Consider the following 13,315-nt stretch of genomic DNA (forward strand, 5'->3'; position numbering starts at 1 on the left):
TAAATTAGGGTCATACGGTAGGGGAGTGGTTGTTTTTAGATGAAAAGTCATTATTTTCTTCTCATTCGTTTCTAGATTATAATAACCACCTAACAAGAACAGTCAGTGCTAATCACCAATATGTTACAATTATGTTATACAGTTTTTATAACAATTATTATAAAAACCAAAACATTATGCCATGATATTTGTTACCAGTTTATTGGAATTGTTTATAGTAGATAAGTTTAGTTTTGCAAACACAGTTATGGGAATATCTGCTTCCAGATGTACAATTTGTAGGTTAGCTACAAATTAATATATTTTTTAATTGTTATTATTATTACTTTTTAAATGTTTATTCACAATGAAATATATTTGTTTACTGTGGATAGGTGCTGACATAGTGTACAAAGTAATGGATTAAAAAGTCATTTTCTGATTAGAAAATAAGGTATCAACAGGGAAATGCTCTTGGGTGGGTGTGGGAGAGATATGGCTTACTGTAGTCTCTCTATGCTGGGTTCATGACTGATGTGGCTCCACAAGTTACTGTCACTGAAATAGCACCAAAGTTGGACAGAAATCAAGGAGATGATCAACTACTGACATCAATTTCCTCACACAAAATATTAACTTAAATGATAGGGTTATGATGATCTTATGATGATGACACAATGCAAGTCCTGGCACTGTACACTGCATGTGTTGGTAGGGTTGTAATGCTTTCGTACAAATGCATAGTGTTTTACTATAGCTGCATGAGCAGATCACTTATTTATGTCAAGGTGCAAGGAAGTTGGGAAATAACATACGTCTTTCCTCTGTACTGACATTGGAGAAATGCAAACCCTGAGACCAAGACAACTGTTGTACATCCACTGTCTTCTACCCATATCTCCATGGTACAATACTGTTTATGTAATTTCTAGAAAGCCCCAGGGCACCGACAGTATAATTGGTTCTATGTGCTCACCAGTATCGGAGTCAAATTAATTACATTTTCAGTCAAGTTAGGAGTTATCCCTTCAAGAGTTTCATAAATCAAATTTAATTCATGAATTAAGTCTCGAATAGATAAAAACATAGATTAAAACCACCAGAACCGTCACTCTGTCACTCCACTGGGTTCCTACTATCTCTCTGTCATGTAGCCTAGAACCTTTGATATCCAATCAAAGTGAAGAGTCAAGAAGATTTTTTTTCAAATTATTTCAGCTTTAATAGTTTGTGATTAATTGATTTAGTGTTAGTGTGGTGCTAATCCAAAAAATATCGGCAAGGGTTTGGAAAATCATGTCAACAGCAACAGCTCATGGATCCATCACTTGAATACGGTGTCTACGTTCTGTAACAACAAAAAGATACTTTTTGCTCTTTTTTTTTTTTTTTTTTTTTGTCACATTGACATAAAATGCAAAAAGTACAAAATGATGCAAAATCAAATAACAGTTAACATTACTTTAAAGGAAGGAAAAAAAGACAAAACAAAAACGTCCTTTCTTTAACATTCAGGTAGTAAATGTCTCTGGGACCCAGTTTGCTTCAGTTAAAGAGCGCTGTGCAGCCCTAAGTTTTTGTGGCCATGGTCGTTAAGTTGGTCGTTTCGTTCAGCAAGGTTTCGGTTAGCCGTCGAGACGGAGGGCAGGCTTCTGGCAATGAGTGGGTGGGGAGAATTTAATATCACATGAAGATGTCCATTGTCCTCGACAATGAGGATTCCACTGTCAATGTTGGAATGGATCATTTTTGACAAATAAAATACCCATGCCTGCATCAGTTTTCGGCAACGAACGTAACCACAAACTGAAGTGTCTGTGATATCAACATCTCAGCACTCAACAAGCCTCCACTGGCACACCAAATTCCAACCTGCTGCATGTCTCCAAATGCTGTAACAGTTTAATGAACCTGTCACAGCTTTTTCAGATGTGAGCGGCTAAATAAATAGTCAATTCTCTTTTTATCCCTCACAAACCCCCAGTCGTAAACATAATTACCTGCCACTTAAGTGTAGTCTTAGTTGCCTAGATGCGTTTATTTATATAATTCCATAGCTTTCTGTCTCCTCACTGTAAACTCTGTCAGGACTGTATGGTTAATTGTATAGTAGCCTGTTTCTGGACCACAGCTGGCAATGGTGGATAATATTCAACATAGAAATAAACACATGGCGGGATCATTGCACACATAGAGCATTGTTTAAACCTGTTAATACAGTGATGCAAGCGGTTCCAGTGATCAGTGAGGAGGCGGACTAGTCCACATATTGGTAAATACTGAACGTGGAATGTCCTAGGTGTTTGAATTATGCCAACTCCCTTTGGCATGTCCTCCGAAAACTCCCACTTACTGGGAATTACTAAATTTGTGTTGGTCGGGGCAGACGCTGACGTGACACCGGATTACCCAAATATTTTTGTACATGGTTTTAGTGTTGCACAGCGCTCTTTAGCGGAAGCAAATTGGGGGCCCTCTGTCTCTCATGTTTGATACATTCATAACTCACTCAACCAACTGCCTTTTTTAAACCATCTTCAGATTCTGCCTATGACCCAACATAAGTATAGAACGAGAGGGAGCCACATGAGCTGCAGGTATTCCAACAAGACGTTTAAAGTAGAAATGTTTTATATACTACTCAACATAATGACTGTATCGCTGTCTTATTTACAATAGACACTGTAAAATTGTAAATCATGTGAGATAAAAAGGCACATTTTCCCTTCTTAAGTACAATGTAAACATCTCATCAAAAAAGCATGCATGCATAAACATTTCACTTTACAAAAAAAGATCTCAGGTTTTTATTTTTAGACAAAGTACTTAAATATTGTTTCCAGCAAAATATAATTCTTTCAAAAATACTTTTCCCATTCGTCCTATGAACCTTTTGACATTTAGTCTCATATTTTTAGAAAGGAGGGGGGAAAAAAATTAAGAAAAAACAAGACAACAACAAAAAGTCCTTACACAGCTTGTCTTCAGGGTCCTTTACAACTTCAACACAGAAATGTACAAAAACACTGAGACTGTTTAAGCTTAGGGAGTCTTTCTTTTTTCTTCCATGTTCCATGTTCCAGCCATTTTCTCTGGAGAGGTTCCAAAACAAAAGACCCCATAGTGATACACAACAGTGCCTTAAAGGTAGACTCCGCAAGATGGCATCCTCATACGCACTGGGGAGACTTCCTGTTGGCAAACGTCAACAAGGACGTTGTCCCCCAGTGTTTCTAATGATGTAATCCTGCTTAAATCGACCTTTAACCTCCTAAGCTGTCATGCATAGGTCTCCCCCCTACACGTAGTCACATTTAGTTAACCAGACGTTAGCCGATCTAATGCCTCAATTATCACATTATATCTCTTCTGTGCAAATCTAAGTCAGGCAACGAGATATGCATAATCCTATAACATAGGAAAAACAAACAATACCCAGGACGCATCCCATCAACTTTACTCGTGCTTGCCTGCCTGGAGAAAAAAATCAACAACAACACACCCACACGCGTTCACTCACTTACACACAGAAACAAAGCAGGTACACGATCAAACACCCCCTCTCTCCAGCAGCTCCGTCTCTCTTCCTGTTCAGTAGCATCATCGTAGTGTTCCACAACCACTAAGCAGCCAGTCAAGTGTGAAACCAGTAAAGAAGAATGGTCCAGGTGACCAGGTATACGTGCGGTACGCCCAGTAAGTTGGCCCAGAAACAAGATTGTGGGAGACACATAAGCAGGACAGCTGGCCAAGCCAATGCCTCAGTCCTTCATCAGCATTCATCAACAATGTACTCCAAACTTTTTTTTTTTTCTTCTGTACAACGGTTGGGAAAATGTGACTAAGCAAAAAGTGACATTTATACATGTACTGTATTTGCCGATTATGTTTTTAATACATTTTGCATTTAGGCTACAGAAAGCACTGTAAGGTAGAGAGAGTTATGAATAATGAGATATCCCGCGGAATGGCTGCCGTTCCAATATCAACATCGTACAGGTATTTGTTTGTTGATTGTTATCGGTGCCTCCATTTTGTATCTAATGCTAACTGTACATGTGTAGCTACCAGAAAGTGTTACTATCGCCTGCTTTTGCCTTTTAGAAAAGAAGCACCTTGATGTAAAATGTCTGGCTTTTCCAAAACCAAACCTTTGCAATGCACTCATACAAAAAATGCTTTATATTGTAATATCTGGAAATGTTAGATAAGTGTTGGTTGACTTGACAAGGGGCTGGTTTTGATTCGCTGGGTATATAAATAGACAAACGGATGGGTGATTTTGAGTTTAGACTAATGGTGGCAATTATGACTCAGCCGTCAAACGCGTCGCGACAACAGGAAACACTACAGTTTCACAAAGTCATTCCGTCTCGGAATAAACCGCCTTGTCAACTTTCCCACACTTGTTTTGGATGGAAACTAATCTTTTGATTGACCTTGTTGCGTATTAATGACGATTAAAATGACACTTTTCACTGTACTGTTCTTTTACACCAGATCACAGAAACATTGTGTTTTTAAAATTCTTCATTCAGAAGGTTTTGCATATAAGAGTAGGGTTGATTGTTATACAACTTTTCCAAAAGACGATTTTGAGTATGTGGGTGTTGTGTGGTGCACACTGACTAAGAACCAAACGTTGAATTTGTTAGATGTTATGCAACTATTCAGCTTGTATAGCCCTTGGAGTATATTCAAATAGACCTTTCTCCTTACAAATACATTAGATGTACTCTTTGTCAGGAAAACACGATTCCTCATGTTGAGGTTTCTTTCACAATGTAATCTAAATGGCAATACACTGCAAAGCAACATCTAAGCATTGTTGTATTTTTTTTTTTTTCTTCTTCATATTGTCAGAGTAGTACTATTATTCATGAAAGAATGCAAAAGCTACAGTTATCATTTGCAGTTTTTCCATAGAGTAAGAGGGCTGGTGTGTCAGTGTGTGTATGTGTTTGTGTGTGTGTGTGTGTCTGTTTGTGTAAATGAATGTAGCGCAACCAAAGAAATGTATGGCTTCGTATCCATAGAAAATATAGTCCTGGTCTTTGGGGGGGGGCTTAGAGTCGCTTTGTCACAATTTGAAAAATGTCCGCCTCAGTGGGTAGTCCTTGGCTCCTTGACATCATCGTCAAAACTCTGACCAGCAAACGGTCACAGCCTGGGGTGGGGGCGGGGGGTCAACACTCCTCCCCCCTCCTCCCCGCCCCTCACAGCGTGTCACTTCCTGTCCCATCCAAGGGGAGGGACGGGGGCGGGGGCAGACTGGCTGACCTAGGCCACTGGTAAGGCTACGGTCCTTCCTCGTGTGGCTCCTCTCCTCCCTCCCCTCCCCCCTCGTCTCACATTTTGACATCCTTTCTCATCTCTCGTTTTTTCTCTTCCCACGGAATCAGTCACTTCTTGTGGAAATAGAGGGTGTGTGTGAGGCCCGACTCCACCTTTGGTATCTGGTCACTGATGATCTCCACCAGCATCTCTGGGAACTCCACCTTCAGGGCTTGGGACTCGCGGAAGGTGTAGAAGCAGAAGTCCAGCAGGTTCCCCACCAGCTGGGGGACAGAGAGATGTTAGTCCGTTTGATCGTGACAGTGATATAGACAGTTGTGTTTGTAAAGAGGTTCAGTCGGCCTGTTAAAGTAGTGAAGTATGGATAAAATAAAGTATGACTAAGACTAAGTTGCTGAAAATACAACAAGCTCTCACTGGATGAGTATTGCCTCATTGAGAGGCTCTGTGTGTGTTGAGTTAGGCTACATGAACTTGAACGAAGTCAAGTGGTATATGAAAGATCATACCCACTTTTCTAGCCTTTCGTCATCTGTGTTGTTCCATTGAGATGACAGTAACCCCGTGTCACCTGAGGGTGTCTGACCTCACAAAATGAGTATCTGGCCGTCCACTGGGGGGCGCCACTGACTCTCCATAAACATAGCTCCCCACAGACAAGGGGTCATCTGCATTTAGCACCACACTTCCCTCGGTCACTGTCCCTGTCCTTTCATGTATTCTCGCCGCCCCCAGTGGCTCATCCATTCTTCCCTCCCTCGGTGAAAAATGTTTTGGAGGTTTTAAGGACTTTTCCTTCACGACACATGCTGAGTTACCTTGACAAGAGGCTACAATTAGTGAGCATATTATGGACTGCACTTATAAAGCGTCTTATTCAAAAGCACTTTACAATGGCCTCTCATTCCCCCATTCACACACCAATGGAGTGAGTGCTTTTGTTCGGGCGGCCGTGTGTATTGAACCACCCCTTGCTGTGAGGCTCCACATTGATTCCCCGATGTTCCTCTCACCGATGGTCTACTCTGGCCATAACCCCCCCCCTATCCCCCCCACACATGGAAACTCATTGGAATGCAACGATATTATCTCAGGGGCAGAAGTACCATTGACCCACTAGGTAAACACAGTATGTATCCACTAGTATGGGAACACTGTATTGCAGTAAACGTCTGATACATTTCCAGTGAATTGAGTTTGAATTCAAACTGCCATCCGAGACTGCCCAGTGAGTAGATGCATGACACGACTGAGACGCTGCCAAGGGGCTGGCTGTGAGGGAGGACTTGGCACAGCGAGCGCAGCGGGTGTTAGTGTCGGGGGTTGAGGTACTTACATCGTGCATGGCGTCCAGTAGCTTGGTGAGCTGGAAGAAGCGCTGCCATGTTTGGCCAGAGTTGTTGGTGGCTTTCCCCACCGACCGCCGCAGCTCCTTAATGTAGTTGACCCTCATCTCCTCGAACGCCGCCTGGTTCTTCAGACCCTCTTTGGGAACTGGAGGGATGAGGTGAAGGGGGGAGGGATGAGGGGCGAGAAGAAGGGAGGGATGAGAAGGGAAATTGAGGACGAGGAACATAATCGCTGTCCGACCGCAGACGGGAGCGGTTGTCGCGACCGCAATTAAAACACAAAAGCGGGTTGTCACGACGTTCGACTGTCTCACAGGTGTCAATAGTCGGTCGATGACGACAACACGCGACAACCGAATCAAGTACTCATCAGTAATTCCATCCAGTACTGTTGCTGTGGCACCTGTCAAGAGCTATTACATGAAGGACGTTCTCTTTTCTTTAACCTACACTTCAGTCAGATCAGTTGATTGAAGTGGCTGCCGGGCTTACCGGAGACTTAATTGAAATGCGCCGTGTAATGAAAGGGGCACGGACAGACAGTACAGTGAGAAATGAGATAACTCGAGGCCATGTCCTCAGGATGGATTGTGATATCCTCCTCCTCTCTCTTTCCCATCTCTCTCTTACTCCTTCCCTTCCCCTCTCTCTCTCTCGCTCTCTCTCTCTCTCTCTCTCTCTCTCTCTCTCTCTCTCTCTCTGTCTGTCTGTCTCCCCTCCCCGTAGAGGACAAAGTCATAGATATGGATGCCTGCCAAAGCTCTTAATGACATTCAGCGACTGCCTAACTGATTAAGAAGCACCTCGCCTCTGAAAGACTGTCCCTCAAACACCGCCACACATAGCTTTAGTATTCCTCTTGTACATTAGTAACGCTTCAAAACACCTACTGGGTGGAATCACTTATCTAACACCCTAATGAAATACTGCTATTGCAGATACCGGTATTGAGCTGTAACTAGGATGGTGTTGTTACTGGTACAGTGGGACAGGTTGTTACTGGTGTTGTTACTGGTGTTGTTACTGGTAGAGTGCCACAACTGTCTGTCCCACCAGTCTTACAGGCCACTCTATGGATAGTTCTGTACTCTGCATTTCCATGAACAATTCAGCCCGACTCACAAGAAGTCTACAGCTCAAGTCAAATCTAAGTCTTAGTCGTTTTTTCAATCGTTCAGTCGTTCAGTAGTAAAATTACTTTTCTTTGGCCATTTGGCAGTGTAGTGACCTACTATAACTACTCACTACATTTTCCCGCACAAAACCCAAAAAATAAATTGAATGTAACTATTATTCCAGCCCTTGAGCTACTATTTATTCCCTCACTGCTTCCTGTCTCCCCAGTTTGCTCCCATCTCACCTGTTTAAAAAATAATAAAAAATAATAATATTCCTCAGTGATTTCAGAGCGTTTCAGTAGTTCAGTTTCTGTGATGCGGACTAGTCATCTTTCGGTAACTAACTTTCAAGTACCTTTAGTTACAAAGCTTCAGCTTTGACCAACGTATATTTCTCAACGGTAGCTTTAGTGTTGTTCCACTCCTTCCCAGGTAAAGTAAGGAAATTTAATTTGCAAAAAATTACATTTTCAGAGTCGGTTCCCCAGCACTGTATTCACCCCAGGTCTGACCCAGATCTGCTGACATATTGCCTAGTCTAGTACAGTAGTTATGACTGCTGCACCTGCCAGGCTGCATTCACCAACTGGAGCAGAAAGGCTTAACATGTCTGACTGTGTTACTCTAATAACAAACTGCTCGTCATAGCTTTTATGAAAAAAAAGCTATTTAAAGCCCAGTGAAGACATGTTTGACACTTACTGTAAAAGGCGATGTAGCATTTTACAGTGCCCTCCGTAATTGTTGGGACAGTAAAGCATTTTTTTCCTTCTTTTCGCTCGACAGTTTTACTCTACATTTGAGATTAAATAGAGATTCTCAGGTTTTATTTGAGGGTCTTTTTATACCTCACCATTTAGAAATAACAACACATTTTTAAGGCCCTATTTCTGGGCACCAGAAATTGGTATTGGGACAGATTCATATCATGTAGTTAAAATCAAGCGCTGATGTTTAGTATTTTCTCAACAAACTGGTCTCTGACCAGTTGACCCCACCAGAGGCCTGTAGTAAGAACACTTTGCCCGGCTGCCCTCGAAAAGGCGGTACAGGACCATGGCCGCAAGGACAAACAGACTGAAGCTCAGCTTCTACCCCAGGGCCGTCCAGGCCCTGAACACAGCAAAGACCTAGGTTCTGGGCCCTGGACAGTCTGGACAGATTGATGGCAGCTGCTGGATTGAAGAAAAAAAAATCAGGTGTAGTGCTGAGGCACAAATGTGTACATTTCAAGCCTGCAAACTGCGACACTTTAAATGAATGTGCAATAACACTATGTACAATATGACAAGCCTAGTCGTCTTATCTGTATAGTATAGTATAGTAGATAGTGTACATAGCCTTTATTTATGTAAACCAGCTCCTTGACCTTCTTTTTTTTTTATTTATTTTTTTTTCCTTTCCTAGCACCAGGGGAGCCCCCCCTCCCAAATGTCGTTGTATGGTACCCTGTACTATAGCAATGACAATAAAGACCATTCATTCATTAATTAATTCATAGTGCAGCCATCTTCATCTGTTTGTCTGTCTTCTAGAGGTCTGTTTTGCCTGAGGTCTCCTCTTCAGCAAATGAAATGCATGTTCAATTGGATTTAAATCGGAAGATCGACTTGACCAGTCGAGAAGTTTCTACTTTTTGGCCCTGAAAAAACTCCCTAGTTGCTTTGGCAGTATGTTTGGGGTCATTGTCTTGCTCTATGATGAAGCGGGGTCCAATGAGTTTGGAGGCATTTCCTTGTACTTCAGCAGACACCATGTTTCTGGACACTAGAATTAATTCTGCTGCTGCCATCAGCAGTTACATAATCAATGAAGACAATTGAACCAGTTCCAGTGGCAGCCATACAGTACATGCCCGAGCCATAACACCCCCACATTTCACAGATGATGTGCTATGCTGTGGATTCCGATGCGATTGGCTGAGCTCATCATTTGCTTTCTTATCCTTTTTAATGATGTTCCAAACTGTTTGTTTTTGATAAGCCTAAGGGTTTGGCTTCTGATAGAATTTTTTCTGATGTTTCATCTTCATAAAGGTTTCCTTGACTTTCATTACCCACTTTTCAACTGCCGTGTCTGTCTGTGCCAAGGTGTACAAGCTGCCAGCGAGTGCTCAAGGCCTGGTGCTTCAGAACTAGTGAACAGTCTCGTTGAACTGAGTGAATTTCCACTGTTGGGCTTTCTAGTCCTGCCCTGTTTGATCTACGGTTTGTTTACATTCTGTAGATCATAAGACACACATAGAATAAAATACTCTTTCTTATGTTTCTGATAGCACTGTTCAAATCCATTTGATTGTGTAGTGACAGTGAGCTAACTTGGGTTATTCTTGCCATCCACTAAGTTCGATAGCCAACTAAAGCACTTGGATGATAAGAATATCCCGCCCTCACTCTAAACCACGCCCCCAGCCCCGTTTGCCCTCATAAGGACCAGTGGGGGAGGGGGTACCGGTCACTGCCCCAGCTGATGAGGAGTTGCCTAAAGCATTTCATTACATTGTATCCTGTATATTGTGTAAATGACCATTACAGTTTGATTTGATTTGTTTTGATTTGATTTGAAGTGGCCCTGCAGTAAGCCCTGTTGAAGCGTGGGAGTGATTGTGGAAAAGCAGTTCACATACTGGCACACACAGCATAGCCCCCGATGTGGAAAGACAATTGAGACCTAGTTGGTCCCCTGTTAACACCAATAGCAGAATCCAGAGAATAGAATCGAGACTAGTATCAAGGCTGTGTTCGTAAATTCGCTCCGGAAATGGAATCAGCACTCATGGAATGCCTCTTGTCCAATCAAATGACTTGCTCCCTTCATGACGTTGAACCCAGTGTGCGCTCCGGCGCTCTCAGAGCGAATTTACGAACACATTCCAAGACTAGACATTGACAGCTCTCTTATGACATCACAAATGATGTGACGGAACACACTTGACTAACCAGAAACACCTGCCAAGCCAATTGCCCCAGTACCTTTAAAAAAGTGTTGTTGTTTCTAAATGGTGAAACCAATATGTACACGAATGCCGAAATCAAATTGGTATGATAATCTCTACTTTAACCTCAGTAACTGTTTGGTTTCATATCCAAACTTTTGGAGTATATAGCCAAAAGTAGAAAACATGCTTCACTGTCTCAGTAATAAGGGAGGGCACTGTGTACACCTGTTGAGTTTTAAAGCAAACCTTAAAGCACACACACACACACACACACAGTCGACAGTCCGTGTTATCGCTTCAAAGAACACACAGCCACAGGCAACGGGTTAGCTCTTGTCGGCTATCATTATATCCTTGGGAAAATAGTTCATTTTAGGTCACTATTCACAGTCTCTCAACACACACACACACACACACACACACACACACACACACACACACACACACACACACACACACACACACATCTAGCCTAGCCTATCCAGCATGGACCCAGACCTACAGTAAAGAGAGAAGAGAGAGAAGAGAGAGGCTGCTTCCGTGTCTGTTTTTTTAGGGTATTGTGCTGAAACCGGGGCCACATTTGGTCCTTTTGTTATCAACCCAGTGGCCCACATAGTCCCTCGTTAGATACAGAGCTGGCACCCCGCACCGCGGCAGACCGAAAGTGGGGCAATTATACAATGCTAATTGGTGCCATGTCAGAGGAATGGATTTTAGCTGCAGGTATCGAAACTTGTCAACTGGACCATTTACACATTTTTCACACAGGGGATTTAGGGGGGTTTAAGCTGAGTCTTTGTTTTTTAGCCGACCTATAAATACACGTATCGCTCACACACATAGCCTACATATATGGTGGTGTCAATGTGAAAATATGCTTATGGCCAAGCATGCGTGACATTTTCTTCGACTTGCAGCTTCCTGCTGCATGCCACACTGACAGCTCGGTTATAAAGAGCTGCCATACCAATACCTGTGTCTCCTCCTGTGAGATAAGTACAGACCCGCCACGAGACAGTACAGTATCCCGTTGAGCAGGAAACAGAGAAGTTAAAAATATAACTCTTCCTATTTATAACACGGGGGTATATGGATACACTGATGATAGGGATACTAGTAAAAAGACATAATACTCTGTTTGAGTTTGTCTTCGCCCACCGCCATTGTGTGGCACCCACCTGGGTATTACTGTACATAGCCACCGTTTTGTGCCAGAATCATTGAACACAAAGTGTTATTTATTGTTATATATATATTGTATAATAGGCTATTTATTTGCTGCTGACTATCTAAGGATCTTACAGGATAGACTCGTGTAACTGTGGTGCTGTCTTCAGTAAGGTCAACGCTCTCATCCCAAACAGGGTCATATGATCTGCCGCAGGCCGAGTGAAACCTTAGCCAAGGTCAAAGAGGAATAGCAGCTCCACACACACACACACACACACACACACACACACACACACACACACACACTCTCGTACATACCTCCCTAAGGCAGACACACACTCACTGACTCCGCTCAGCCAGCATGTGCTGACAGCTCCTCTGTAAACACCTTTTCCACCAGCAACACAAAAACACATAATTATCTCTGTACATTACAGATGAGTAGGGTGTCAAGTATGGGGGGAGACTGGAACACGTGTTTCACTGGCTGCAAAGTATCCAACATTATTGTCTCTGCTGTTGTCACAGCATAGCTGGAAATAAGTCATGCGTTCATAATCTCCCATGCTCTTGTATCTCCCACAGACGTGTGTGTGTGTGTGTGTGTGTGTGTCATATCTCCCACAGACACTACCAACACAGTGTTTTGACAGAACCAAACGACCACGCGAGATCAGTGAGATTGCCCTGACAGTTTCACTACAGATCTCTCTGTCTCTGTCTCTGTCTCTTTCTCCTTCTCTATCTCTCTCCTTCCCTGCTCTCTTTCTCTCTCTCTCTCCTTCCCTGCTGTCTCTTTCTCTCTCTCCCTCCCTCACTCTTTCTCTCTCTCCCTCCCTCACTCTCTTTCTCTCACACTCTTTCTCTCTCTCCCTCTCTCACTCTCTTTCTCTCACTCTCTTTCTCTCTCTCTCTCTCTCTCTCTCTCTCTCTCTCTCTCTCCCCCACATTCTCTCCCTCTCCCTCTCTTTCTCCTACATTTGCCTATCCCTTCTCTCTTTCAATCCCTTCGCCTCAGAATTCCGTCCCATGTTTGAAGGAAGTGGAGAGAAACACCAGCTCTTGGAGTGCTGCCCAGTGCCTGACTGGCCTTTATTAAGTACAGCAGGGCTCTTTGGAACGCCTCCAGGGGATCAGAGAGGAGAGGCAGTAACAACAGACGGAGCAGCTCTCTTTCTCTCTCTCTCTCTCTCTCTCACTCTATCTCTCTTTCTCTTCATCTTTCTCTCGCTCGCTCTCTCTCTCTCTTTCTCTCTCTCTTCATCTTTCTACCTCTCTCTTCATCTTCATCTTTCTACCTCTCTCTCTCTCTCACTCTTTCTCTCTCTCATCCTCTCTCCTCTCCCTACTTCGTTCTCTTCATCTTTCTACCTCTCGCTCTCCCCCCCCCCCCCCCCGCCCCCTTCGAAAAATAGCTCTCCTGCTTTTCGGATGCACCCGGTGACACAGGGCTGGTCCCGATG

The 13,315-nt window shown here is 43.1% G+C and overlaps 1 protein-coding gene across 1 annotated transcript in view; it reads right to left on the minus strand.

The window, feature by feature from the left end:
• Nucleotides 1–1,234: 1,234 nt before the first annotated feature.
• Nucleotides 1,235–13,315, minus strand: part of nr3c2 (nuclear receptor subfamily 3, group C, member 2) — a 93,699-nt gene continuing 81,618 nt past the window's right edge. Inside the window, exons 8-9 of the mRNA XM_080534946.1 lie at nucleotides 6,611–6,768; nucleotides 1,235–5,537 (exon numbers count right to left, since the gene is read on the minus strand). Coding sequence (XP_080391072.1) covers nucleotides 5,382–5,537; nucleotides 6,611–6,768 — 314 coding nt within the window. The 3' untranslated portion in view covers nucleotides 1,235–5,381. The remainder of the gene's footprint in view (nucleotides 5,538–6,610; nucleotides 6,769–13,315) is intronic.

The sequence above is a fragment of the Nansenia antarctica genome, assembly GCF_963989245.1.
Source record: "Nansenia antarctica genome assembly, chromosome: 6".
NCBI lineage: Eukaryota > Metazoa > Chordata > Actinopteri > Argentiniformes > Microstomatidae > Nansenia > Nansenia antarctica.